Source organism: Athene cunicularia (genome assembly GCF_003259725.1).
Source record: "Athene cunicularia isolate RWA chromosome 2 unlocalized genomic scaffold, athCun1 chr2_part1, whole genome shotgun sequence".
In the NCBI taxonomy this organism is placed as follows: Eukaryota; Metazoa; Chordata; class Aves; order Strigiformes; family Strigidae; genus Athene; species Athene cunicularia.
In genome coordinates, this window is record NW_020799095.1 from 64,381,727 (window position 1) to 64,406,281 (window position 24,555).

General features: G+C 36.6%; 1 protein-coding gene across 1 annotated transcript; it reads left to right on the plus strand.

The window, feature by feature from the left end:
- Nucleotides 1–4,316: 4,316 nt before the first annotated feature.
- Nucleotides 4,317–23,902, plus strand: KDSR (3-ketodihydrosphingosine reductase). Its single transcript, XM_026841383.1, has 10 exons — nt 4,317–4,355; nt 6,936–7,025; nt 8,103–8,159; nt 12,024–12,089; nt 12,236–12,331; nt 13,406–13,597; nt 15,391–15,474; nt 18,118–18,201; nt 20,054–20,155; nt 20,511–23,902. The coding sequence occupies exons 1-10, from the start codon at nt 4,317–4,319 to the stop codon at nt 20,628–20,630; spliced, it is 930 nt and encodes a 309-aa protein (XP_026697184.1). The 3' UTR covers nt 20,631–23,902.
- The last annotated feature ends 653 nt before the right edge of the window (nt 23,903–24,555 follow it).

Consider the following 24,555-nt stretch of genomic DNA (forward strand, 5'->3'; position numbering starts at 1 on the left):
ATAAGAGACAGGGGTGGCGGCGTTCAGGGGCCCCCGCGGGGAAGGCGAGGTTGAGGGGGAGCGGAGGAAGCCTCTCGATGGCGGGAGGGGGGGTGTCTGGCGGGGCGTGAGGGCGGTAAAATCTCCGCAGGTTGGTGTTGAGCGGCGCCCGGAGCGGGGCCGCTGGCCAAGGCCCGCGCTGGGGAGGCTCAGCATTAGGGGTGCCCGCTGGTGCCCAAGCAATCTTGGCAGCGCGCTGCAGCACCCCAAGCTACCAAAACATGGGAGCCGCAAGTCCGAGTGATAAGGAAATGACTTGTACGGATGACTTTGACAACCGCTGTCTATCTCGGTTGGCTTAAGGCGATATTCTGAGTCACCAGAAATGCAAGCCATTTTAATGTCGGCTCTTTGAGACGTTCCTTCTGTACTCTCGAAATTACCGGTCACCTTGAGTTTTGTTTTCTTTTAGCTTCTCCCGAGGTATTTTAAGTGGTACGTGCGCACATAAACAAAAGGCAAAAATCTATAGTTTCCTTGGTCTAAAATCCAAGTCAGATATGAGGAGATGGGAAGACATACAAAGGAAGCGCTTGAATGACGCTCGTGCACCTTTTGGTTCTTAAGTACATAGATACCGATGTCTGTCAGCAATATTTTGACTGTCTGTAGTCAAGATGGTAGAAGTCAGTCTTTAGAAGGAAGTCTGCAGAAGAACATACTGTTAAAATGGTTGATGAATAGTATACCACTAGAAGTTGTATTTGTGTGTGGCTGGGGCTGGGGGGGAGGAAGGGGAGCAACACTCAGGTGCTTTTAGGTGGATCACAGAGTAGTGAATTTGGATGCATGAGAGCAAATGAATTAAGCGCTTGAAAGAATCCGGATCCTAAAATCAGCTTTTTAAACTTAGCTTTAAATCCCTTAGGTATGTTCTATTCAGAGAAGCTGCAGTTGACTCTTTGGTTAAGTTTGCTTTTCAGGGGTGAGTAGCTCTTGCAGATGCCCTTTATTGCAGTAGGAGTTTGGGATAATCTAGGACTTAGACCTTTTAGGTACAAGTGAATTTACATCTACTCTTAAGTTGTTTGGGGGGTGGTTGTTTTTTTTTTTTAGCTCTGTATGGTGCCTGTTTTGTTTGGGGGTTTTTATCATTATTTTTGAAGCTCCTCTTGGGAGGATGGACCTGTTCCCAGAATAATTTAGACCCATCGAAGTGGCAACAGTATTCCCAAGTTGCTTTATGCAGTAGGTGTTACTTGGATGCTATAACTGGCTTTACAGCATCCTAAACTCTGTGAGGTGTGTTTGAGCTTGCATTAAGGTTCTCTGGTTATGGCTCTTCCATGCAGAAGTGATGGTTGGAAGGAGGAACCTTTCAGTGGGATTTTAGGGGAACCCTTCAATACTATGTAAAAGCAAAGGTGAAGCAGACTTAAGGGCTGTCTGCAACTTTTATACAGAAATAGAATAGCAAACAAAAAGTTTAATGGACTTTATTCCAAAATCTTTCTGGGTGTGTATATATATATATATATGTGTGTATATATATATATGTGTGTATATATATATATATATAGTGATTATCCCAAGTTTGTCTGTTCTTTATGTGATTAAAGGCTTTAAAAGCTACTGTGCTGGTGATTCTAGTCTAAATGGTTCATTTAAAAGTTTTCACTTAAAATGATAATATTCCTGTTGGGAGAAACCTCTCTATAACCACTACAGCTAATTATATTAGCAGTTTAAGCTCATTTGACACAATTTGAAGGAAAAATATTGGATGATGGTACTGTAATTCAGAAATTTTGTTCAGGAAGGCTTTCCATGTTGTGTGTGTAAAGTGAGTTTTTACATTGTTTACTGGGAGTAAGTGTTCTCTGCTACTGAAGTGACTGAGAGACTTCATGAAGATATTTAAGGACCATAACATTATCGAAAGACTTCTTTGATGTCTTCTCATAGAAGAATAGCAAAATCTGTTTCAGTGATCTGTGTATGTAAATTCTTTTTAGTTTATGACTTGATTCAGGTAAGACTATAGATTAACATTTGGTAATCTTTGTCAGGCCTCAGTTAAACCCAGTTTTGAAATAAAATATAAAGGAATAAAGACCTGCAAGTTGCACATTTAGCTGGTTAAGCCCTCTCGGGAAGGCAAGTGATTTCTATTGCATAGTAAATATAATTTTGCAAGGTATACTTAAATAAATTGTTTCTCTGAAGCAGAAAAGGTCAGTCTTATCTAGAAACCGCTTTCTGGGGGCCTATTGAAAGTATCATGAAAATATATCTGTCATTTCTGAAGGAAGGTCATTAGGAACCTGAGAGGCTTTTACATACTATTTACTGAATTTTCAACTTAAGTCAGTGTTCTTTTCACTGTTAATCCTTCATTAAAAGTATTTATCTCTGCGCCTAACAGTTATGGCTACATAACTAACTCTGACTGCATTTTTGACATAGAAAACTTACAGGTTTTTTCTGTCCTTTCCCAGAGTCATTTGCATGATGGAAGCACTCACTTTGTTAGGCAAGGCATGCTTTCTGGAGGAATCATAATCAGAGGAGTCCCTTTTTCTTAGAAAAGAATAGGACTGTTATTCAGAGAGTCTACAGAACTCCACATTACTAATGGTCTCATTTTGTGAGTTGTGTCGTGTCCCCCCCCCGCCTCCCCCCTTATTCAGATATGTATTTTGACCCCAGGGAACACCACTAAATAAAAAGGACTTCTATCATATTGGCTCAAGCATCAGGTTTAGTGTATTTAAAGCAAAACACTTTTTTAGATGTTTAATACTACTTGTTGTGTTTCTAGTACAACTAGGAAAGTGTTCTCAAAGGGTATAAAAGTTATTTTTGTGCTGTAGAGCTGCTGCTCTTCTTGTGCTGAACTTCTTCATGCTTCAAAATTCAGAAGGCTATTTTGTACATCTTTTATTTTGCCTTTGGCTTTAACTCTCTCCTTGGGTCTCAGGCTACATACTAGCACACATCACCTATTCTGTGAGGATAAGCTATTATTTTGGTAGCTGGTTGTTATAGTGGACAGGAAAATGAACATACAGAATAAGGCAGTCATCACTGCTTCATGTACATCATGCTCGCATCGCATCTGACTGCACTGTCAGGGTTGTTACACCTGCCCTACACACGTTCTCTCTGATCTTCCTTTCCATTTTTCTACAAAGGTACTTTGCTGATGGAGCAGAATACAACAAAAACTTAAGATGTTAAGGCAAAAGCAGCCTTCTTTAAATTTCATGAGTGATGTTTAGAAACCGTCTGTGCTGAAATACCAGTGCTAACTTTCCTCCTCTTGTTTCAGCCTTAATCTTTCTAAAAACAACTTGAAATTTCTGAAAAAAAACCCCTGAGATCTTGGTGACATGAATGCAGTATATCAAAGTTTGTGGGCTAACAATGGCAGGAAATGTAAATATGTTCTCTGCTTGGGACTGTCTCCCATTCAGAAGGCCTTTTGCTTGGTCGTAGTTCAGGATGATCCTGCCAAATCCACATGCACAAGGGTCACCTCTAGTCTAGAAGTACTTCCACCATTTCTGTGCAGAGCCAGTTTGATAGCTGCAATCAACTTTAAGGATGGCCAGTCTTGGTGTCTCAGCATTGCAGTTCTCCTGTTGGGACTGATACAATTTGTGGTTTGGATGCACCCGAGTGGTTTGACAAGAGGTCATTTTGAGACTAGTCAGGCATACTAACCACTTAGAGCAGATTACAGGGATGTTCTGTTTCTGTGGAACGAAATACCTTCTGTCAGAGCACTGTCTAAAAGCATGAAGCTAGCTTGCATCCAGTGTAAGTGAAAGTTAATAAGCTCTGTTGAAGATGCCACATGAATCAAGTCTTGATTTTGATCATTCCTGGTGACAGTTCTGTTAATTTGGAGCTGGACTGTCGCATCAATTGAAGCAAATGTCCAGTATCTCAAATTTGAAAGTGAAACTCAGCAAGTCTCTGTACCTCACCCCAAAATGTCCATTTATCAAGGGGGAAGTAAACCCTGTGATCCTGAGAAACTGAACTCTATTACTAAGGATCATAGCTTGAGAAGTTGGAGCCAGACCCTTTTTGGAATAGCTAATTTGGTACCTGTTCTTCTCAAACACAGCTCAATAACACTGCTGAAGGGCTGGTAGTATTGCATTCTGAACATCTGAATTAATACTAGGATTTAATTGTCCCTTCCTGTCAAGAAATTAGTCTCTGTTTTGGGTTGCTGTGACCAGCTTTTTGTTTTTGCTAACTCATTTGAGGCTGGGTTACAGTGAATTTAAAAACATGATCAGTGGCAATTCAAATGTCTGGAACTAATGAAATGCAGTAGCACTGTAGAACTGTTGGCCACAAGGGTAAGTAACCTTATTTAATCAAGGAGATGTGTGTTCTTCCTTTAATTCTGAGCATCTGTGTCAGCAACTTACCTATCTAACAGATTTCATAGTTTTGCTTAGGCTAACTTTGTTGTAGCACAACACAAAGTTTTCACTAGTGTTAGGGATTCTTTTTTCTCCTGTTATGTTAGCATGCATGGTGAATGTTCCTTAAAGATGTGCATATTAGTAACAACTTCCCACCTAAATGCTGAAGTTCCCAGCAAGTTGTTACTGCCTTTGGTCATTGACCTATTTGACATAAGCTGTAGCCGGTGTTCTTTGGGTGTGACTGTGAAGAAAAATTTCCCTTTCCAGTTTCTTGAGTGACTTCAGACCTTGTCTTTCTGAAATGAACATTAGCGTTGTCTGACAAGCTAGAGGCTTGGTGCCACTGCCTTCCCCTTCAAAGAATTCCTCAAGCACTAGTGTAGTTGATCTGTTCATGATACTCAGCAGTTTGTGCAAGTAGTAACCAGCTGTCAATGCTATGCCAAAAACTGAAATTGGAGCAGTCTTCCATGCACATTAATTAGTTCGTGTGCTGGTGTACCTGCTGCTGTTGAAGATCTGTAGAAGCAGCTCATGAGTGCTGTGGAACCTGAGGTATGCCTGATTGTATCAAACTGAGTCTTTTAACCTTTTCAGAGATGAGTTGAAATCTTGCAGGCTATTTTGCGAACATACCAAAATTCTTAACTACTTTCCATCATGAAGCATTAAATTCTGTGGTTTTACTGAAGTCCCAAATCATCAATTAACAGTGGCACTCTTATGGACTTTGTTTACTTTGAAAACAGTCACCCTTGTTTCAGAACACTACAGACCAGGTTTCACATTTCTAGAACAGGACATGCATCTTGGAGTCATCCTCAAAGGTTAGTGTAGTGTGAAGCTAATCTTGCAGAGAGAGTTAGAAGCTAATTCAAAGCAGCTATCTCTAATAATAGAGGAAGCCTCAAGAGCTGAAGCAAGTCTTTGTGAATGCTGCACCCATTCTTCACTGATTTGTGACTGCGGATGAACCAGTCAGAAATCATGGACCATGTAAATCTTTGCTTGCTGGGATTATTTGATTTACAGTAAGCTATTTTTAAAGGTTAGTGATAAAATACTCATATGAAAGAAGAGTTTAGTGAGTCATGGGAATGTACTTCTGACTCTTCTGACTTTACTGCCTCCAGGAGTGGAAAGGATTTTAAGGATAATGCATCTGAAAGCAAGAGGCCTTGGCAGATGAGGAGACAATGCAAGGCTTTTGATAGGGTGTGTAGTTAGAGATTGGTCTTTGCTCTTCAGCTAAATAGCTCAATGTTTCCATTTTCTCTTACTTAAACTGAAGGTGATGCTTTACTTTCTCTGAAGTTTTTTGAAAGGTTTTGATAAAAATCCCTAAATTATTATTTCCAGAGAATTCTGAATATCCTTTTCCAATTATTAGGAAATTTGTATTTCAGAACTTATTTCATCAACAGAATCTTTTTACAATGATTGCTTCTAGGCATTTTTTCCAATTTTTTCTCAGTTATAGCCCCTTAATATGCTGTTAAAGAAAATGCATATAATTTGGGTACATAAGAAAGATGTCAGTGTTTGTTTAAGGACTAAAGGCACATGCAGACTGAGGCTGGGCTTAAATGAACACGTGATCTAAAGGCAGTGTCAGACAAGACATTTTTATTCTAGTCAAAAAGAGAGGTCAGGATTGTCGTCTATATCTTGTTCCACATGGAGATCTTAAGAAGGCTTATTTGAAGGTAGCAAGAGAGGTGTTAAGGTGACTTTGACCTGTATATTCGCATCATTTGGCAGCATATCCTCCTCCAAAATATGATGCAGGGCTAGGTCATCACCCTTCATTTGTCTATAGACAAAATTAATTTCCTCATTGTGTATAAGACTATTCAGTGGTTAGAGTTTTAGAGTAAGAAGAAAAGGTAGTAGAAATTTAGGTGCTGGCATCCTCACAAAATTGGAATAGCAGGATGGCATGGACAGTTCAAGGTCCAGACTGGGTGACTAAGAAATGCTCTGTAGAGGGCCAACTGTTGGATTAATGGAATTTTTTTAGTAAGAGAGAAGGTAATTTATGTTTATGTATGATATATTCATCAGGCAGTCTACAATTGTTAATTTTACAAATAATTTCTACTGTGACCAGGTACAGAGGGGTGGTATGTAACTGTGTTATTATGGCTAACATTAACTATTAATTTCAAGCTTTTAACTGCTTCTGGCTTTAGAAATAACATGTAGAACTTAATGTCAAAAGCATGTGAAGGAGCCCATGTGGGAGTGGGTCTAAGTGTATTTGACATAAGAAATGAGCAAAAAATACCACTGAAGTAAAACTGGGTTTGGGGTAGAAACAAATGCTCATCAATCTATTCAGATTGTATTTTTCATTTATACTCAGTAAGTAAACTAACTTTGTATTCATACCTCATTGAGTGATATTTTAATTAGTTTATTTTTAGAATTTTTATTGGATTTAACTCATCATATAGGAGAAGGGATGAGAATAGTGGACTAACACTGATATTTTCAAATTACTTTTAGGTAACTGGAGGCTCCAGTGGAATTGGAAAATGTATTGCTATTGAATGTTACAAGCAAGGTGCTTTCATAACACTGATTGCAAGGGATGAGGTAAGTGCATGTGTATTTTTACTGGCTAAACTGTTCACAAAATCTTTATAGGTGGGTAATAATTTTGGAGTTGATAATCAGTGTATATTTTAAGAGGATATTAAGCATTTCAGATTAATGTGTTTGAATAGCAGAGGTGGCTGCCTTTTTAAGGAGTGTAGCTCAACATGGAATTTGTGATTAGCTTGCCTTAAAACTCTGCCAGTGCTATCACTTCTGTTAATGGTATTCATTATTTCACTGTCTAGATCTGTGGCAGAGGACAAAAGCAGGAAAAATCCTATATCCTTTAAAACTGTAGAATTTCCCTGCAGTAAGTGACAACTGGGGGATTAAAGACAATTCTTAAAATACACAGATTATTGAGCATTATATCATACTTTTTACTAGTGAAACTGTTCATCAAGACAATTTTGGAGGAAAAAGCGTTGGGTTTTTTTTTTTAAACTAAGAGATATTCAAAATTTAGTTGGAATTACTTTTTTCATAATGGGTTATTTTATTTATAGAGGAAAAAAAATATTCAGGAAATTAAAGCACTTAATTTGGGGGGAGCATCAGTCCCATCTGGTTTTGATAATTTACTTATACTTGAGAACTTACTTTGCATAACCTTGAATGCAATCAGAATTAACACAAGTTTTCTTGAAAGGAGTATGACAATTTGAATTTACCAAATTTTAGTTGAATTTTTATTATAATTCTGTGACAGTGATTGTTCTTTGGAATGGTTTATGTAATATTATGTAAATATAAAATAGAACAAAATACAGGAGAAAAAATAATACCTACAGTCTTAGGTGCTCTGTGTAGTTGTATGGAACAGAAGCATTAAATCTATTAGAGAAGTTGTTACTGGCTTTGGAAGATAAAGTGAAACACAGGTAAGTAGGTTCTGGTAGCTGATGGATTTCATGTTTTCATCATTTTCATCATATATTCATAAATCTGTACAATGACAATAATAGTGTTACTAGTTGAGGATGACTTTTGGGGGGGTTAGGGAACCTCTTTAAGACCCATTGAAATACTGAATCGTGCTCAGAACTGCTTTAGCTGTTCTCCTATCCATTTCAGAACAAGCTGTTGCAGACAAAGAAGGAAATAGAAAAGAACTGTGTTAATGACAAGCAGGTAAGATCACTGCTAACAGTGGCTGTTGTGTGTTTTGTTTAAGATAGGACTACTGAACTATGTTGTAATGACTGTCTTTAAAACTGAGCTTTTTGACAAAAACGAGTGAGGACTCAGTATTTGAATTCAAAAATGCCAGTCTGTTTGAGATTTTCTGAACTCTCCTACATTTGATGCTGCCTAGCTCTAGTGCATTAGCCTGCTTTTCTTAAGAGAAAAAGATTGATATCTTCAGCTGTAGGTGTAGTAGGCTTCTTTGAATAGCTGCAGTTTACTGTCACTTGATAAGCTTTTGTAGTCTTCAAGATGAAGAGGAAGAATCAAATTTTTTTAAGTTGCTTGCCTTTTGCAATTCATAAATACAGTGATTGTCTTGGGAAAGAAGTTTAGATGCTTGTTTCCAGGTTTAATTCACTACATCATACTTGTATTCCTTTTCCTGGCCAAGTACTGTAAAAGACATACGTTAAATTTGTGAAGTTCTGAGACTTCTAAACACTGAAGCTGCCTTGGTGAATAGATAGTGTGCATAAAGGCAATGTTTTAGAGCTTGCTGAGGTACTAGATTAAAATAGGTAAGCTTGCTGTGTTCAAAATATACAACTTCAAAACCAAATGCTGCAATTATATTTTCACAAGATTAATAATCAAGGGCAGAGGGGAAACAGTATTGAGACTATTAACATCTTTGACTGACTTCTCCTTTTTTGTGTTCCAGAACTCTTTTGTTACTGTCATGGTTACAAATACAAACAATTTATTTGTCTGTGGAAAGGGATTTGAATTGATAAATTGGATATTCTGTTGAAAAGAAGCAATGGAAAAAGCCAAATATATGGAGGCAATAATGTTACTACTAGATGATACAAAGTTTTCTTAATACTTCCATTTATAAGACCAGATTCTGTCTTCACTTTCTTATCTTTTTGTCAAATGGCTCAAGTGGATCTTTTTTTTTCCTGTGCATGCTGCCTTGCTCAGATCAACTTTATTTGAAAAACTAAGCCATTTGAGGTGAGGAAAAACTATATTTTGCCCATTTTTGAAAAATAAATAAATAAATCCCGCTAGCCATTTTCTTTTAGCTGCCCTAGTAGTTTCCCAAGCTTAGCATTAATCTTTTGTCAAACACTGTGTCAGGATGTTCTTGTTAAAATATGTCCAAGCTTGATAGATGTGGACTTTTTAGAAGAATATTACTTGGTGCATTTTCCTAAGAGTTTTAGTTAAAATATCTGAAAGTACCTTCAAGGTTGAGCAACCTCTGTTGCAGACTGAGCAGGATGGCTTTTGCAGAAGCAGCTCTAGACTTGCAGCCAGGTTAAGCACAGGCAGTGGGAGTGATAGGCAGGCTGGCTTTTCAGTAGCTATTGTTGGGTTGTAGACAAGGTCACAGGGAAGCCTTCCTGATCTAAATGCAAAGAACAGAAGTAGAAAAAGCAGGGAGGGGCAAAGCTCATGCTGGAGCAGCAGGTCAGAAGCTGGGAAGTGAGGGGTAGCTGAGCTGAGAGGAGCTGTAGAAAAGGATTGCTGAAAGAGTGTAGAGAAAGGTGTTGTCTGATATATACAGACTGTTACATTTACTAGATGTTGAGCTAAGAAGAAAATATGGTCAGGAAAGACTGCTTTTTATGTGAACATGTGCTGTCACAGTTCATCTCTTGGATGTGTACATGAAACCAGGTTGCATTGACAACTAGGGCCTGGCATCTGTGTACATTTTAGTGTTCAACATTTGCATGCAATTTAGAGTGCTGACAGTGCAGCCTTTAATGAGTATGTGCAGTGGAACAAAACCTGTGCCCTTAAAGTGTTTTTTTAAGGTTTTTTTTAATCACTTTCCTAATACACAATATTCCCAGTTACTTCACTGGGAGTTGAATTGATCTTTTATTGTGAAAGCTTTATTAATGATCCTGCACCATGCAATATTTAGAACAAAAGTTTAGGAGCAGGGTTGGGGATATTAGACTATTTCTGGCCGCATATTCTGCATCCTAGGTGTGGATCTGTAGTGCACACTTTGGAGTGAAGGTAATCAGTATATTGTAGCGGAAAAAAGAACATATGATAATAGAAGCAAAGACGTGATTTGTATAAAGTGATAGTAGTCAGTAAAAGCTGTGGTAGTTCTTGAGTGTGTTCACAGTATGAATAACTAATCTGTGCAATCTGATGTATTAACCAACAGCTCCAATTTTGATACAGAACTGTGATGGGTTTTTTAAACTTTCTCACTCGTATTTCAAAGATATCCAAGTAATAAATCAACATCATTTTCATTCAACTGCTATTTTGTTCTTAAACTTATGTAAAAGATAAATATCTCCAAAATGTAATAAATGCCCTAAGGGGGGGAGATGCATGCAGACCTGCCAGTAACTTGTACCACAAGTTTACTCTGATGTCCAACTATACACAATGCTGGGAGGTAGGAATAGCCAACCTGCTGTGCAGGAATGGCAAGCAGATTCTGTTTATGCAGCTAAGAAGTGTTGCAGCCTGACCAGAGGCAGAACTGACAAATAACTAGCTGCCAAAGCAGTTAGTTACACTGTGGTAAGCCTTTTTTGTGTGTGTGTCCACGTGCTTCATCACAAGTGGCCATGATGATACTTGTTACAAACTGGTAATGACTTTGTTTTATTTCACCTCAAACTGAGTTTAAATTAATTGACCAAAGTAACAGAAAAGATAGAAATAGGAATAAGAATACAGGAGTCTCTTCTTTTATTGTGGTATGAGATTGCTTTGCTTTTCAAGATGATGAATTGCCCTGAAGCCTCACTGATTGCTCAGCAGAGAGGGTAGCTTATTTGTCAAAACCTAGCCAAGCTAGAGTTTGTAGTGATCTTACAGTTTGTAAGCGGTAACCCAAAGGCAGTGCTTCCTTTGGCCAGAAGTTGATCTGAAGGTGCTTCAAAATCTAGATTCTGAGATCATCTTGCTGAAAGTAATCAGTAACTTTCAAGAAAAACAGGGCCTACCTTGTAGCTATAACAAAACTTAAATACCACTGTCATCTGTTTCTTGTCTTTCATGCCCATTCCTCCAGTGCTTATTTTCATTTTTCTGTAACTTTCAAGCTAAAACCCATAATCTTGGGTTTCCAGACAAGGAGTAAACATATGCGCATTACTTCACTTTTTAGATGTTTATGACACTGCAACTAGTCAACTTCTCACAGAATTTTTATTTTAGTTACGCTTTTGGCATGTCCCAATTAAACAGTATGCAACTAAGTTTACTACTTTTTTTTTAATTTATTAAAAAGTGGGTAGTGTGCATTGTCGGTACTAACATTAGCAGATTTTTAACACTTGCTTTGTAAATTTTGGAAAAGTTCTTTTGTATTGCTGGTGCTGCAGTTTCAGTTCAACACTGCAACCATGCCTTTCTATGATGTGGGGAAAAAAAAATGTTTTTTCTTAAAGATGAGCCTAAGCCTCACAAATAGTTCAACTTAATGTTTAGCGCTGGTGAAAGTTAAATGTAGCACTGTGGAATTTTGACTGACTTAGAATAGTTTTTACTAAACTTTATGTAAATAATTTGAGTTGTAGTCTTACTACAGTAAATCAGAAATGATACTTTGCACATGAGTAGCTGCTTTGAAAATCCTGAAGTGCTTATTCTTTCTTAATATAATCTTTATTATACTAGAATATGTGAGGGGGAGGAGCTCGAAGGGGGCAGGGATTGCTTTCTCCAGTGTGGGAGAAGTGCAAACTGTCCTGTGAAAAAGACTTCTTGTTTTTCTGGAAAAGATATGTCATTGGATTTTGTTTCATTTTGAAAGGCTTGGAGTCAACAGATGCTGGACTTCCTGCATTGTGTAAATGTTCTTTCACTTTCCTTTCCTAGGTTGTGCTGTGTATTTCTGTTGATGTATCTAAAGACTATGAACAAGTGGAGAATGTTCTAAAACAGGTGAGGTAGTAACTGATTGACCTATGCATCTTAAGCTTATTTAAATGTGATGTATTTCTAATGGAAATAGGTTCTTATAATAGTATGCTATAGGAAGGGCTTTTTTTCCTGTTAAAGAACATCTTAACCTCTGTCTCCTCTTCTAGGCTCAGGAGAAGCTGGGGCCAGTTGACATGCTTGTAAACTGTGCAGGAACATCAGTTACAGGAAAATTTGAGGATATTGAAGTGAATTCTTTTGAAGTGAGTGAGCATACTGTTTTATTTTATTATACGATGATTTCTTATTCAACCATTCTAATGATTAGGTTGCATTCTTCTGTCTTTGCACACTTTGTATGAATAGTGATACACTTGATTTGTGCTGTCAGAATTAGAATGTATCTTTAAATTTGCGAGGATTGCCTCTGATTTCTCACCTAACTATTGGTTCATTGATGGGTTGGAACAGTGTATTCTCCCTCTGGAGTCAGTCATCAAGACAGCAAAAAAGCCTGGCATGTTTTGTTTGTAGCTTAATGCACTATTAAAGGCACTGAATTTCACATGGTCTCTTTTTTTTCAATCTTTAATTAAAAATTTGGCTGTTATTAGTGTTCAATTCTGTGGTACACAAATTGCAGCTTGAGAAGATGCTGCTATGATGAAAAGACAAAAAAACCCCACCAAAACCAAGCCCCTGTATTTTGGTTACTTTATGCCCACAGCTGTCAGGACCCCAGTCATCTATAGATAACATTGAATCATCTGAAAATAGTAAATAGACGTAATTTTTTATGATTTGTATCATCCATTCTGTTGCTTGTATAGGCTATCACTTGTGTTTTAGGTCTTCTAGAGAGTGTAATTAAAGACTTCCCCTTGTCCTGCCAAAGATTAAAGTGTCTGAAATACATAAATACATAGAATTTTTCCTGTTTCCTGTTTTAGAAAGCTCTTTAAACTTTCATTTCAGTATGTTTTCATACATCATGCGTAAATGGATTGTTTCCTGGACACTGTTTAGGTTAGATTTTCCCTCAAATATGCTTCTTCTTTCCCTGAAGGTCATATGGTTCACAGTATTATCAGTATCCTGGATGCTATTAAGACTTGTAGATAGACTGGATTTCATCTTGAAGAGAGTTTTTAGCTATAAAACTGTTTATGAAGCTGTAGAATAGAAAACAGTTGTTTCTTTTGCCAGCTGGTAGAACTACAAACCTAGTGAACTTCATTGTTAAAGCAGACTGAAATAGGAATTTTGATAAATAATACCACACAGCTGAAAGATTTTGAATCTGTGGCTCAAATACCATATTAATATCGTTTGTACAGAGATTAATGGCAGTCAATTATCTGGGTAGTGTTTACCCAAGTCGAGCAGTAATCGCTACCATGAAGGAACGACGAATGGGAAGAATTGTGTTTGTATCATCTCAGGCTGGGCAATTAGGCCTATTTGGTTATACAGCTTATTCTCCAACAAAGTTTGCTCTTCGAGGATTGGCTGAAGCCCTGCAAATGGAGGTATGTGTGCAATAATTTTAAGTATTTTTGATTCTAAACAAAATTTTTTTTAAACTATCAGCACAGCACATTTTCATTTAAATAGTTCTCTTTTTGTCTTGTGCAGCACTGTTGATATCTGTGCTATGCTGGCCCTTTTTTTGGCAGCAGTACAATCCTATTGCTCTGCATGGGGTTGCAGAAACTAAGCTGATTTCAATTGCATAAGAGGGAATAGATTGAATCTGTTCCTAGAACTGAAGATGACCACATATGCAGACTTTTTTTAATCTTTTAACTAAAAGGACTTCAGTTTTAAGACTTTTGAGTAAAAGACACTTTCAAGTCTCATAAGTGCACAATGATACTGAAGCATGAGGGCTACACTAGTGTTTCACAACTTTGTGAGGCCATGTTAAGTGGTGTGTGAACCATATGAAAGAGTAAAATTTGCAAGCTGGAATTTTGGAATTGTCCAACAAAAAAAATGTGTTGACAGTGGTTCACCCTCTTAAATTTTGGTGTGTATATATAAGCTTTTTATAGTCCAATGATCTAAGCTTATGCTTAAGTCAAGACTAAAATCCAAACAAATACTTTTCATTATTCAGTGAAACAAGGTTGGTAAGTACATTGTATTCAGACAGGTAAAATTTCTTTGAAAATGACTTCCCTTATTCTTCTGTTAAGAATGTATATTTCAGTACTTAAGTGTTTATATAAAAAGTGTCTATGTTTGTTTTTAAACCCTTGCATAGTCCCTGTTGTTACCCTGTTCTGTTCAGTGTAGTTGTATGCCTTGATCAGGATAAGAATGTGGGGTAAAACTGCCTGTTAATGCTTCTGGTCTGCCAAAGAGAACATGACTGCATGGTCTTTCTTCAGACCAGTGACACATTTTTGTGGAGATATAATTATTCAAAACTAAAAATAGGGCGTTTATGGGCCTGTGATGTGCTATTTCACTAAGTATTTTCAATACAGAATGTTTCATAATACAAATTAAAATGCTTAGTGATTTACAATATTTTGCTTTACCTTAGCCCTCTGAATATTTTCGTTAAAAGCTTTATTTGTATCGAAGTACAGATTTGCATTGTAGTGGTTTCTGAATAGTAGTGCAGTAAGTGATGTAGTTCCATGACACACACAACAAATACATAACTAAATGCAATCCTTGACATGAGACTTTCCATTTTTCCTCAGATTTTCTACTTTTTTTTTTGTCTCCTTAGACTTTGACTCCTTGCAAGTTTATACCATGGGTTGAAAAGCCTTGTGACTTAAGTATACCTCTTAAAGATACCAAATTTGAATTCTACATTTTTGTTGTGTTTTTCTCATATTTTCCAGCAGTAAAAATACATTGACATAAACAACAACAAAATCCCCATGCTAATAAGTCTCAGTGAAAGTCTTTTTGGCCTTGTGTTTATGAATGTCAGGTACTGGTGTTTGGCAATGGTTTAGTCTTTTTTTTTTAATTTAAATTGGTAACATTACAGAGCTAAACTACTTTCATATGCCTCCTAAATGTCTTAAAACACTTAGATTCAATAAATAATTTGCATCGAATGCAAAGTTTTTAGATATTTTTATTAAAACAACACAACCTTTTTTTTTTTTAAATCGTTGGTTTGCTTTCTCATTTGACAAAGCTGTCAGTCTTGCAAGTGCTGAATGTGAGGGTGACTTAACGCTAGAAGCAATTTAAATTTGTTTGCTATATTTCTTTGGTACAAGATAAATTAATGAAGTTATGAGGGATGTGTAAAGGCTGTCAGTATTATAAGACTTACTTTTGTAAAATACAGGTAAAACCGTATAATATCTACATAACGGTGGCCTATCCTCCAGATACGGACACACCTGGCTTTGCAGAAGAAAGTAAAACAAAGGTAAATTGTCCTTCAGTAATGCTGTAATGTTTTTAAAGACTCACTTCACAGTAAGCAATGTGTTTCAGATTTCATCCACTTCCATAGTACTTTTGAAATCAGTGCATAGTAAGATTTTTAAGTACTTTTAAACACTTCAATTTTATCAACTTAACTACTCAGAGTTTAATAGCTTATAGGATAACTTTGTGTGGTTTATTGTTCTGCCTTTAAACAGAAGAACTACCTATCTTCAACATCTGAAATACTGCAAAAGTCTTTCTGTACAGGATCAAAGTATTGTTGTGGAATGGTAAACTGTAAAACCATTTATTTGTTTTGATATCAAAGCTTAATGAGCCAAAACCAATACACCTGTTGTGTCTTTGATAATACACAGTTGTTCTAATAGATGTGACAGATCCAAATAAACCTCGGTTCCTTCAGTGAAGTCTGCAAACTAACCATGCTGTACGAATAGATGTAATGACACAGTTCAATAGTGACTGTTGTCTAGTGTTATAGTAGGAGGGAATCTCTCTTTCATTGTGTTTGTAGTGCAAATAACAGTATCACTTTTCAGAAGGGTGTTGGCAGTAGGCCTTCTTCATTTGGCTAACCTTAAAAGTGAAAGTTTTGGCCTTGAAAAATTTAGTCACCTCTTTCGTTTGACATGTCCCTACACATGAAGTATAATTCCAGAAACTACATTCAGGCCCTATGTTCAGACTTAACTATCAGATAACCAGAAAAATGTGTCTTCCATTTTGATTTGCCTACTGTGAACTAAAAACCTGATATGTAAGAAGCTCAGCCTTTTCAGGATGCCCCATCGTGTATAATAGGAAGTTAGGGTTGAATTCCATTTTGTCTTTCACTGTCTGTATGGGAATCAGTAGGGATTGTATAACATAATTCTTACTTCATCATTTCTTGATATAGATATTCTGTATTAAACATATACTCCCACACATCCACATAAAGTGCCAGAATTAGACATCTGCAGATACTTCTATAGTTTGCATATTCTCTGGGATTTTTATCTTCATAATAGCCTATTTCAGGGAAATGTAGTCACCAGCAAAATGTGCTGTTCATCTAAGATTTCTCTTCGAAAGAGATTCAGTGATATTTTTCTTATTTGTGAAAAAAGTGTTGGTTTTTAGGCAGACTTATGCTTTGTTTTAGCATACGTGAAGTCTTCAGGTGACTTGCTCCTGTCAGGATAGTGTACCTTAAATCTCTGCAATACTGTATTGCTCTGAGAGTTCAGATAATTATTATTGTTTCATTTATTTAATACTGCTTAGTTTAAAACATCTGCCTCTGTAGTTTGTCTCTTTAGGTCTAGACTATTTTTCTCTAATCATTGAATATAGTAAAATAAAATGTCAGGAACTAGGATACAGCTTTCCTGTGTTTAATCGTTAAACTTTTTTTTTTTCTTTTTTTGAGATGACTGCTTTACAAATGACGACCATGCTTTGGTTGGCTGACTAGCCAGATGAAGTATTTAATGGCTGATTTCTGCTTGCCTTTTTCTCAACGTGTCATTAACTTTAACTGTTGCTCCTGAACAGCTGCTAATTTTTTCCCCAAACTTACAGTATTTTAATTACTGCTGACATCCCCATATCTCTTTCAGATTTGCTTGATACTGGCCAGTAGGCTTAAAAGTACATAGGGTTTATGAGATGGAGAACTGATGATGTAAGTCATGTTACTGTAGGAAAGCATGTAAAAGGTGTTTATATGTGATTTCTGCTGGCAGAGACACCGATTCTTCCCCCCTTGCCCCTTAAAATACACATACTAATCTTGGCAGTTAAACTAGTTTCCAGTATTTGAGTAGGCTTGAATGCTTCAATTCAATTTTGTTATTAAATGTAACTGAATTAGCCATTACAACAAGTCCACTTGTGACCAAGTACTCTTTTCTCCCTAATTTAGCACTGGTTTTTCTTCATCAACAGAACCATCTATGTTAATGTATTGAGCGTTTAAATAGCTTGGTGTGCAGTTAGCCTTATCATTGTTTTATTTGTTAAAAGGACAGGTAAGACAAACATGCTTCTAAATACTTTAAAGAATATTTTTTCCATTTGTTTCTGTAAGAGACAGGACTTGTTTGGTTTTTTTGCAGAAAGAAATTGTGATTGCTAAAATAACTGCCATGATTGCTTTCTTCTAGTGAGGTGAAGTGGCGTAAGTGCTCTAAAACATGAAGAAATAAAATGCAGTGATGGATTTTGTTGGACACTAGTGTGTGGAGTTTGAGAAACTTAAAAAGAAGTGGTTTTGTAGGATCTTAAAATATTTCAGGCCTATCTTCATTTCTGGCAAAATGCATAAATGAACTGATATAGGTGTTGAGATATAGCTTAAGCATTTCAATAGCTTCTACTAAAAGTACTTGGGGGAAGGAAAACTATAAAAAAAAGTGCTACACAAGGAAAAGTTGGCAGTTCCCTTCATAAAATTAGACTATCATTTCTGAAGGTGTTTTTACCTTTCTTTAAGTGGATGTTTTAGGTGACAGTATGATACCACTTCCTAACAGTGATGTCATTCATGACAAAAGACTCAAAAACCAAAATTTGACCTTCATATTTTTCTCTTCTGTGTGTTGTTAGTCAAACTTATATTGGTGTTTTTCTACTAAAGCCCTTAGAGACGAAGCTAATTTCTGAAACCTCATCTGTTTGCCAAGCAGAACAAGTCGCCAGAGTTATAGTAAAAGATGCCATAGTAAGTATTTTATTTTTCTAAAGTATGTTCTTTGTTGGAGAGACTAGGATCACGTGTAATGCTTGTTTAAGACTGTAAGATAGTGGCTAAGCTAAATGCAACAGTACTCTTTGCTGGTTAGTTTGAACAGGAAATATTTCCTTTATTTTTCTTTTGCCACTGTGCCCACAAATGTTTTTATGCAATCTCTTGGAACTAAAAAGTATCTCAAGTCGTACATTAGAGAGAACAAAATGATGCATCGGTATGATGCAATGTCTCAAAGGTAGATTATGACTGACTTTAAAGCACTAAATTCTATTGACTTTTTATGTATCAAATACCATGTGTCTAACCTCAAAAGCTTGTTGGACTATCTTATTTTTCTTGAAGATGAGTTCATATAAAAATAATTTTACAATAAATGAAGGCAGTCTAGCCTTTTTTGCTTTTAATGTCTTAAGCATGTGATTTATGAATGATTAAAATACATAAAATGCTGCTCTTAGTGGTTAAGGTGTACTGCCCTTCTGAGGATTTTTAAATGTTCTGTGCTATGGAATGCTTGCATGCTTAGTAAAGCACCTCAGAAAAGAAGCAGGAAACTTCATGTTCATAAAGCACAGCAGTTGAATGCTAAAATCTGTAATTATTTTGCAGTTTCAAATACTCTTGATCTTCAATATGATTTACATCTACAGGAGGTGTTCAGTTGTGAAGTTTTTGCAATATTGTCACAAATACAACACATAAACACAAAATGATGTCTGGTTTTGGGTGGTGAATTTTAAAAGCAAGTGCTACCTCACATAGTATTCTGCTGTGATGCTTAAGGAAAACTAATCTCTCTAATCTTAAGCATCCATCTAGACCATGCTTTCCAGCACTTTGACTCTAGACCATGCACTCTAGACCATGCTTTCCAGCACTTTGGATGATCTGTTAGTTCAGACATGGTCTTTATGCACTCAAGACATCAGCTGAGAGACTAAAAGAAATCAAAAGGTAGTTCTGTACCATAAGAACTCGCAGTCCTATCAGGTGTGTGTTGGTAAATAACCAAATCTTATATCCTCTACTAATTTTGCATAGATTCACTCCTAACCCTGGTTCAGGAACACCACCCTGTCCTTTTGCTTCTGCATTCCATAGATTTAGTCCTGTAGTGTTTCAGAAAGCCTGGTTTCCACCATAAACTCTGCTGGAAAAAAGTGGGAGAAAAGCCTAGGAGTCAGAGCTCTACAGAGTTGTCGTTTTTCCTTATGAGTAGTCAAAAATGAACTAAACTTTTTCCTGGTGTCTGTCCCCCTTCTGCCAGCGGGATTCCTTAGCATGCTGTGTATCTTGGGGTTTTGAGGAGGGCAAGTTAAAAATCCCTGATGTAGATGAAGGAAGACCTATTAGCTAGCATTTGAAGGACACCCCCCTGCCAAATCTCATGTGATAACAAATGGATTTTAACAAAAGGCAAGCAGTATTTTGTTGGTGATCTGACAGAGCTAGAGTGTAATTATGTCCCTGAAATATATTCACAGATAGGGAGACCATCATGCATTTTCTTCATCAGTAAGCATGCTACAAGAAGAAATTCAGAGCTTCTGTGTCTTGTAAAGAAATCTGCAGTAATTTAGCACCCCTCTCTCTAGAGAGGTTAGCTTTCTTGTTCATTTTTAAGTGAATGCCTTTTGGAATGTTACTGTATAGCACAAAATATTGTTGAATGTTTTGATTCTTAATTGTGTTAATATTTTTTGACATAAAAATATTTGTTGTTAGTGACATCAGTCAGCTGTGCTCATTGAGAATAGCTGTTGAAATAAGACCTCTCATGATTTGCCACAGCTGGGTAAAGTGCTGTTTTCCTTCTATCCAGCAAGGGAACTTTAACAGCTCAGTTGGATCAGATGGTTACATGCTATCAATATTGACAAGTGGGATGTCACCAGTCACTTCTATTACTGAAGGTCTTCAGCAGGTAAGATTTGGGAAGGCCCCATAGTCACAATTTCTTGTAGTTTAAAATACTTTGAAATGTAGAACGTTAAGTGAACATTGATTATTTTTTCATCAAATGTCTGTTAATACTGTGGAGACTTAAGTTTAGGAAACTGAAGTAGTATTTTCAAGCTGAAGCAGCGAGTTGGCAGGAATGCTAAGATTACTACCTGCTACTCAGTTCTGAGTATTACATAGTTATGATGGTTTTCATGAGTTTGTTTTCTTGAAGTTATATAACATACCTGCCTGGAACCTTTTTTATTTCACGAGTAAATAGTACATTGCAATCTTGGATCTTAAATGAATTGAAAGGTGTTTCTCTCTGTTTCCAGGTTGTTTGCATGGGCATTTTTCGCATCGTTGGCCTATTTTACCTAGGAAGTTTTGACAGCATAGTTCGTCGCTGCATGATGCAAAGGGAAAAATCTGAGAGTGCAGATAAAACTGAGTAATCTTTACTTTGATTTGAAAGAAGAATGTCAAACAGTCCTGGACAGCTTGCTGCTTAAGTGGGACTCGGTTTTTGTCCTGAAGGATTTAGACTGGAAGTACTTGCATATGTGACAGATGAGTCCCCTCAAAAGCTATGAAGGAAAACAAGAGTACAACTCCAGAAAATGCCAAACTATGCAAAAGTGTGAATGAGGATTAGATTTTTTTTTGATGATTTGAGTTGGAGAGAATTTGGGGAACTTGTAAGTGGTCTGCAGAGTAGAATTTGAGAATGGATTGTGTGTAGTGATTCTGGACAAATGCTTAAGTTTCCTCACTTTGGTGCTTATGGACAAAATAAGTACCGTGACAGACTGGGCTGAAGTAGATTGAAGTCCCCTGAACAAGTTGGTACCTTTTGATAACGTTTTGGGACTGGTTTTAATTTAGAATGTTAACTTTTCCTTTGGCCAATCTACAGATCCTTCTGTCAATGACAGCTTTTCTTATTCTAATCAACATGCGACTGTGGAAACCTTAAGATAGCAGATACATTTGTATGATCCAAGCTTTCTCAGCCTGGGAGTAATTAAAAAGTATGGTTTAATATATGCATACTTTCTAAAGGGAGATGAAGAACCCGTTCCCACAGAGAAATGCTGGGAGATGTGATCGGGTCTGTAGCTCTTTTGGCCTTTGAAATATGTTGTGAACAACAACAACAAAAAAAATCAAACCAGTATCAAGTGTGTTGATTATGACTTTCAGCATTTTAAGCCATTGAAATGTACAATTTTTACAGATGCTTACTTTTCCTTATCTGCCAGTTTTTGCTCTGGAGAGGAAAGTAGCTTAATGCTACCTTTATGCACATTATTTTTCAAAGCTGCAAATAATGAGCCAAACCACTGGATGGTAGAATCAATTGTAATTAAAATGCCAGGCTCTTCCAGTAGCAGGAATGTAGCTTTTTGGGGCAGAGGGGTTGGGAGGGGGAGGGATGTGTGTCAGAATAGCATTCCAAACTTAATTTTATCACTACACGTAAAAAACTTTCATATGATGAGAAATTATTTAAAATACTTTCTTTCTATGCCCCACTTCCAGTTTGTTTCATTTATATTATATGAAATAAGGCTGCTCAATAACTGCTTCAGAATACACAGACCCAATGGTTGTTTCTAATAAATCTTAACACTGAAAAAGCTTGATGCATAACAACGATGTTTTAAGGGTGCACTATATATATACTGTTTATTTAATGGACCACTATAGCAAGTGCCTTGTGAGCTGCTTTATTTTCAAAAGCTGCATATTTTGTATTTGTTAGCACTGCTGTGTTTTCAATGTCTTATTTTCCATTTTTAGTCAGTATTCTGAATCTAAAATTACTTGTAAAACCAGGCACTTTCACTTCCTTGAAAGTAGTATTTAACAACAAAATAGGCAAAATTGATTACTTTTGTTAAGATATTCTCCACATCCATTTAAGAAGAGGTATTCAGTTAAACTGAGATGAAAAATAATAGGTGGTTAACTGGAAAACCTTTAAAATGTAATTTACTGAGGCTAGCTATTTTCCCTCTGAATTCAGTTGATCACTTTTCAGATTTTCTTCACATAGACTAAACTTGCTTTAATACTTCGTTTACAAGTATATGGGGGGGGTGGGGGGGTGTCACATGGGCACTCTCATTTTAAGTGGGTAGACTTTTATTGGGTTGCAAATGTTGAGGCATTGTTGAAATCTTCAGAAAGCCTGTGTTTTAAGTCCTGCCTCCTGATTTTGTTTAGATATGTGAAGTTGTGCATGCCTATAATATACAGATTTTGAGAATAGAGTGTATTCCTGCATTTTTAAACAGCTGGGCTTCAGCGCAAAGAAATCTAGTGTGCATACGTGTTTCCTGTGCTGCTTAATGTGAATGACATAATGGAGCATTTATCATACATCCATTGTCAACATGCTATGTTTCTTAAAGCAACATAACAATGCTGTTTGGACCCTATTATCTATGTTATTTCTTACTTTGATGCAAATCAAATACTCCTTTTAGCACCTGCAAAAGATAGCAAAATCAGTGAATCAGTTGTGCTGTGCATTGAAAGGAATGCTTATGTAAGTGGCTTTACATCAACACAAGCCTGAAGGTCAGGATTTAAAACCAATGAGACTTTAGATACTTGAATTTTTGGATCTTCAGCTTGGAATGTTAAAGGGTTTGCGTTTAAGAAACATAATCCAGAAGGTCAGAGCACACACAAGACACTATGGCAGCTGGGCCTCATTAAAATATTTCAGACTGGACATCTTAGATCACTAATCACACTTCCATGACTGAAGAGTCCTCCAGATCATGACTGATTTAATTCAGCGCAAGTGTCTGTGAAGGAGGAATAAGAATACTGAGTGAAAGTTACGGCTCTGAACTATAGAGACTTCAGTTCACACCTAATTTTGCATAGTGTAAGTAGTTGTATTGACAGTAAAACTGTAGGTTGAACCCAGCGGCAACTGTGGAAATTGGAACAGGGCAAATTTTTTGAAGGAACAAGAATAATCTTTTTAAACATTCTGGTTTCTGCTGTCGCAAGTTAAAATTAACCGATAAACTTTTCAACTGGTTTATTGTCGAAATGTAGTAAACTGTCAGCTGCAGCAACCTTTGGTGTAAATTTTATTTTCTTATGCACATTCTCTGTCTACCAATGTACTCATTTTAAGGTCCAATATTAAGTGAAGGAGATGCCTTGTAATCCTGTGGAAAAATGTTTAGCAGCCGAAAACCTATTTTGCCAGTTTAAATGTTGCAAAACCTCTGCATTGAAATGTTTTAGCAGTCTATTAGATCCATGAAGAACTTCAAATAGGCTTTATTACTTTCTGTCAAATTGTCAATAATTTAATCACTTGTGCCATATCAGTTGGTGTCTTGTCTCTTGTTTTCTTGGTCAATCTTTGATTCAATTTAGGCTTTGATAGTCTTTTCCATTCCATGAAGTTTCTAATCACTGTCTGCTTTAAATACAGACTTATTGTAACTTTACATATAGTTTACTTCACCAAGGTGTTCATGTGCAATTGAAATAGATTTAATATTTTACTAAGAAAAAAGATATAGGTAAGTAAACTTTATTTGCTGTGAAAAACTCTAGGCACTTTTAAATGGTAAAAATATATAGTGTTATTTGTAAAAAGAAATTTGTGCTTATTGCTTCATCATTTTTGTGCCAGAACTGTAAACTAGTTTTCATATTTTATATTTCTCAGAATAAATGGAGAATCAACAAAGTCTGTAACTCCTAAGTTCTTTGAGGGGATAAAGAGCAATGGATAAATTAATTTGCAGGGCTTGGTGCGGTTTGAGGGAGTTTTTTTGCTGGTGGCTGTTTTGTTTTGGTTTTTTTTAATCTGGGATTTTGTAGGACAGCAGAGAGGGTAATGTATCCCTACATTTTAGCAGTTTAGGGCAGAGGTGTACAGCAGATAAAGTATGTAAAGAATTCAACTGAATATTGTCATCAAACCACCATGAAAGTGGGATTAATTCAACAAAATCTGCCTTCATTGCAGGAGGTGGTGCCAGTATATAACCAGTGCTTGTGCTCTCTCAAAGTGTTTGTAAATCCTTATGAGCCAAGGGATGCTCATTCTTCCTAGTGGAAAACAATAGACATAATAGTTACGGTAGCTGTCTTTCTGTTCCACTGCTGAGCATGCAGCTGTATAAAAATTACTGTATTATGTTTGAGCTCTGTGGTAGGAAGGCTTGAGTAGATAGCAGCATGGAAGAAATAGCCCTAAGATAGTTATTCTCAAAGTAAATTCAAAATCGCAGAAGTTCAATCTTTTGGAAAGACATTGAATTATCAAGAATGCCAAAATCAAAGATGGATTAAGGGAAGTATATGCTATCTAAAATACATTTTAAAGCTGAGGGGCTG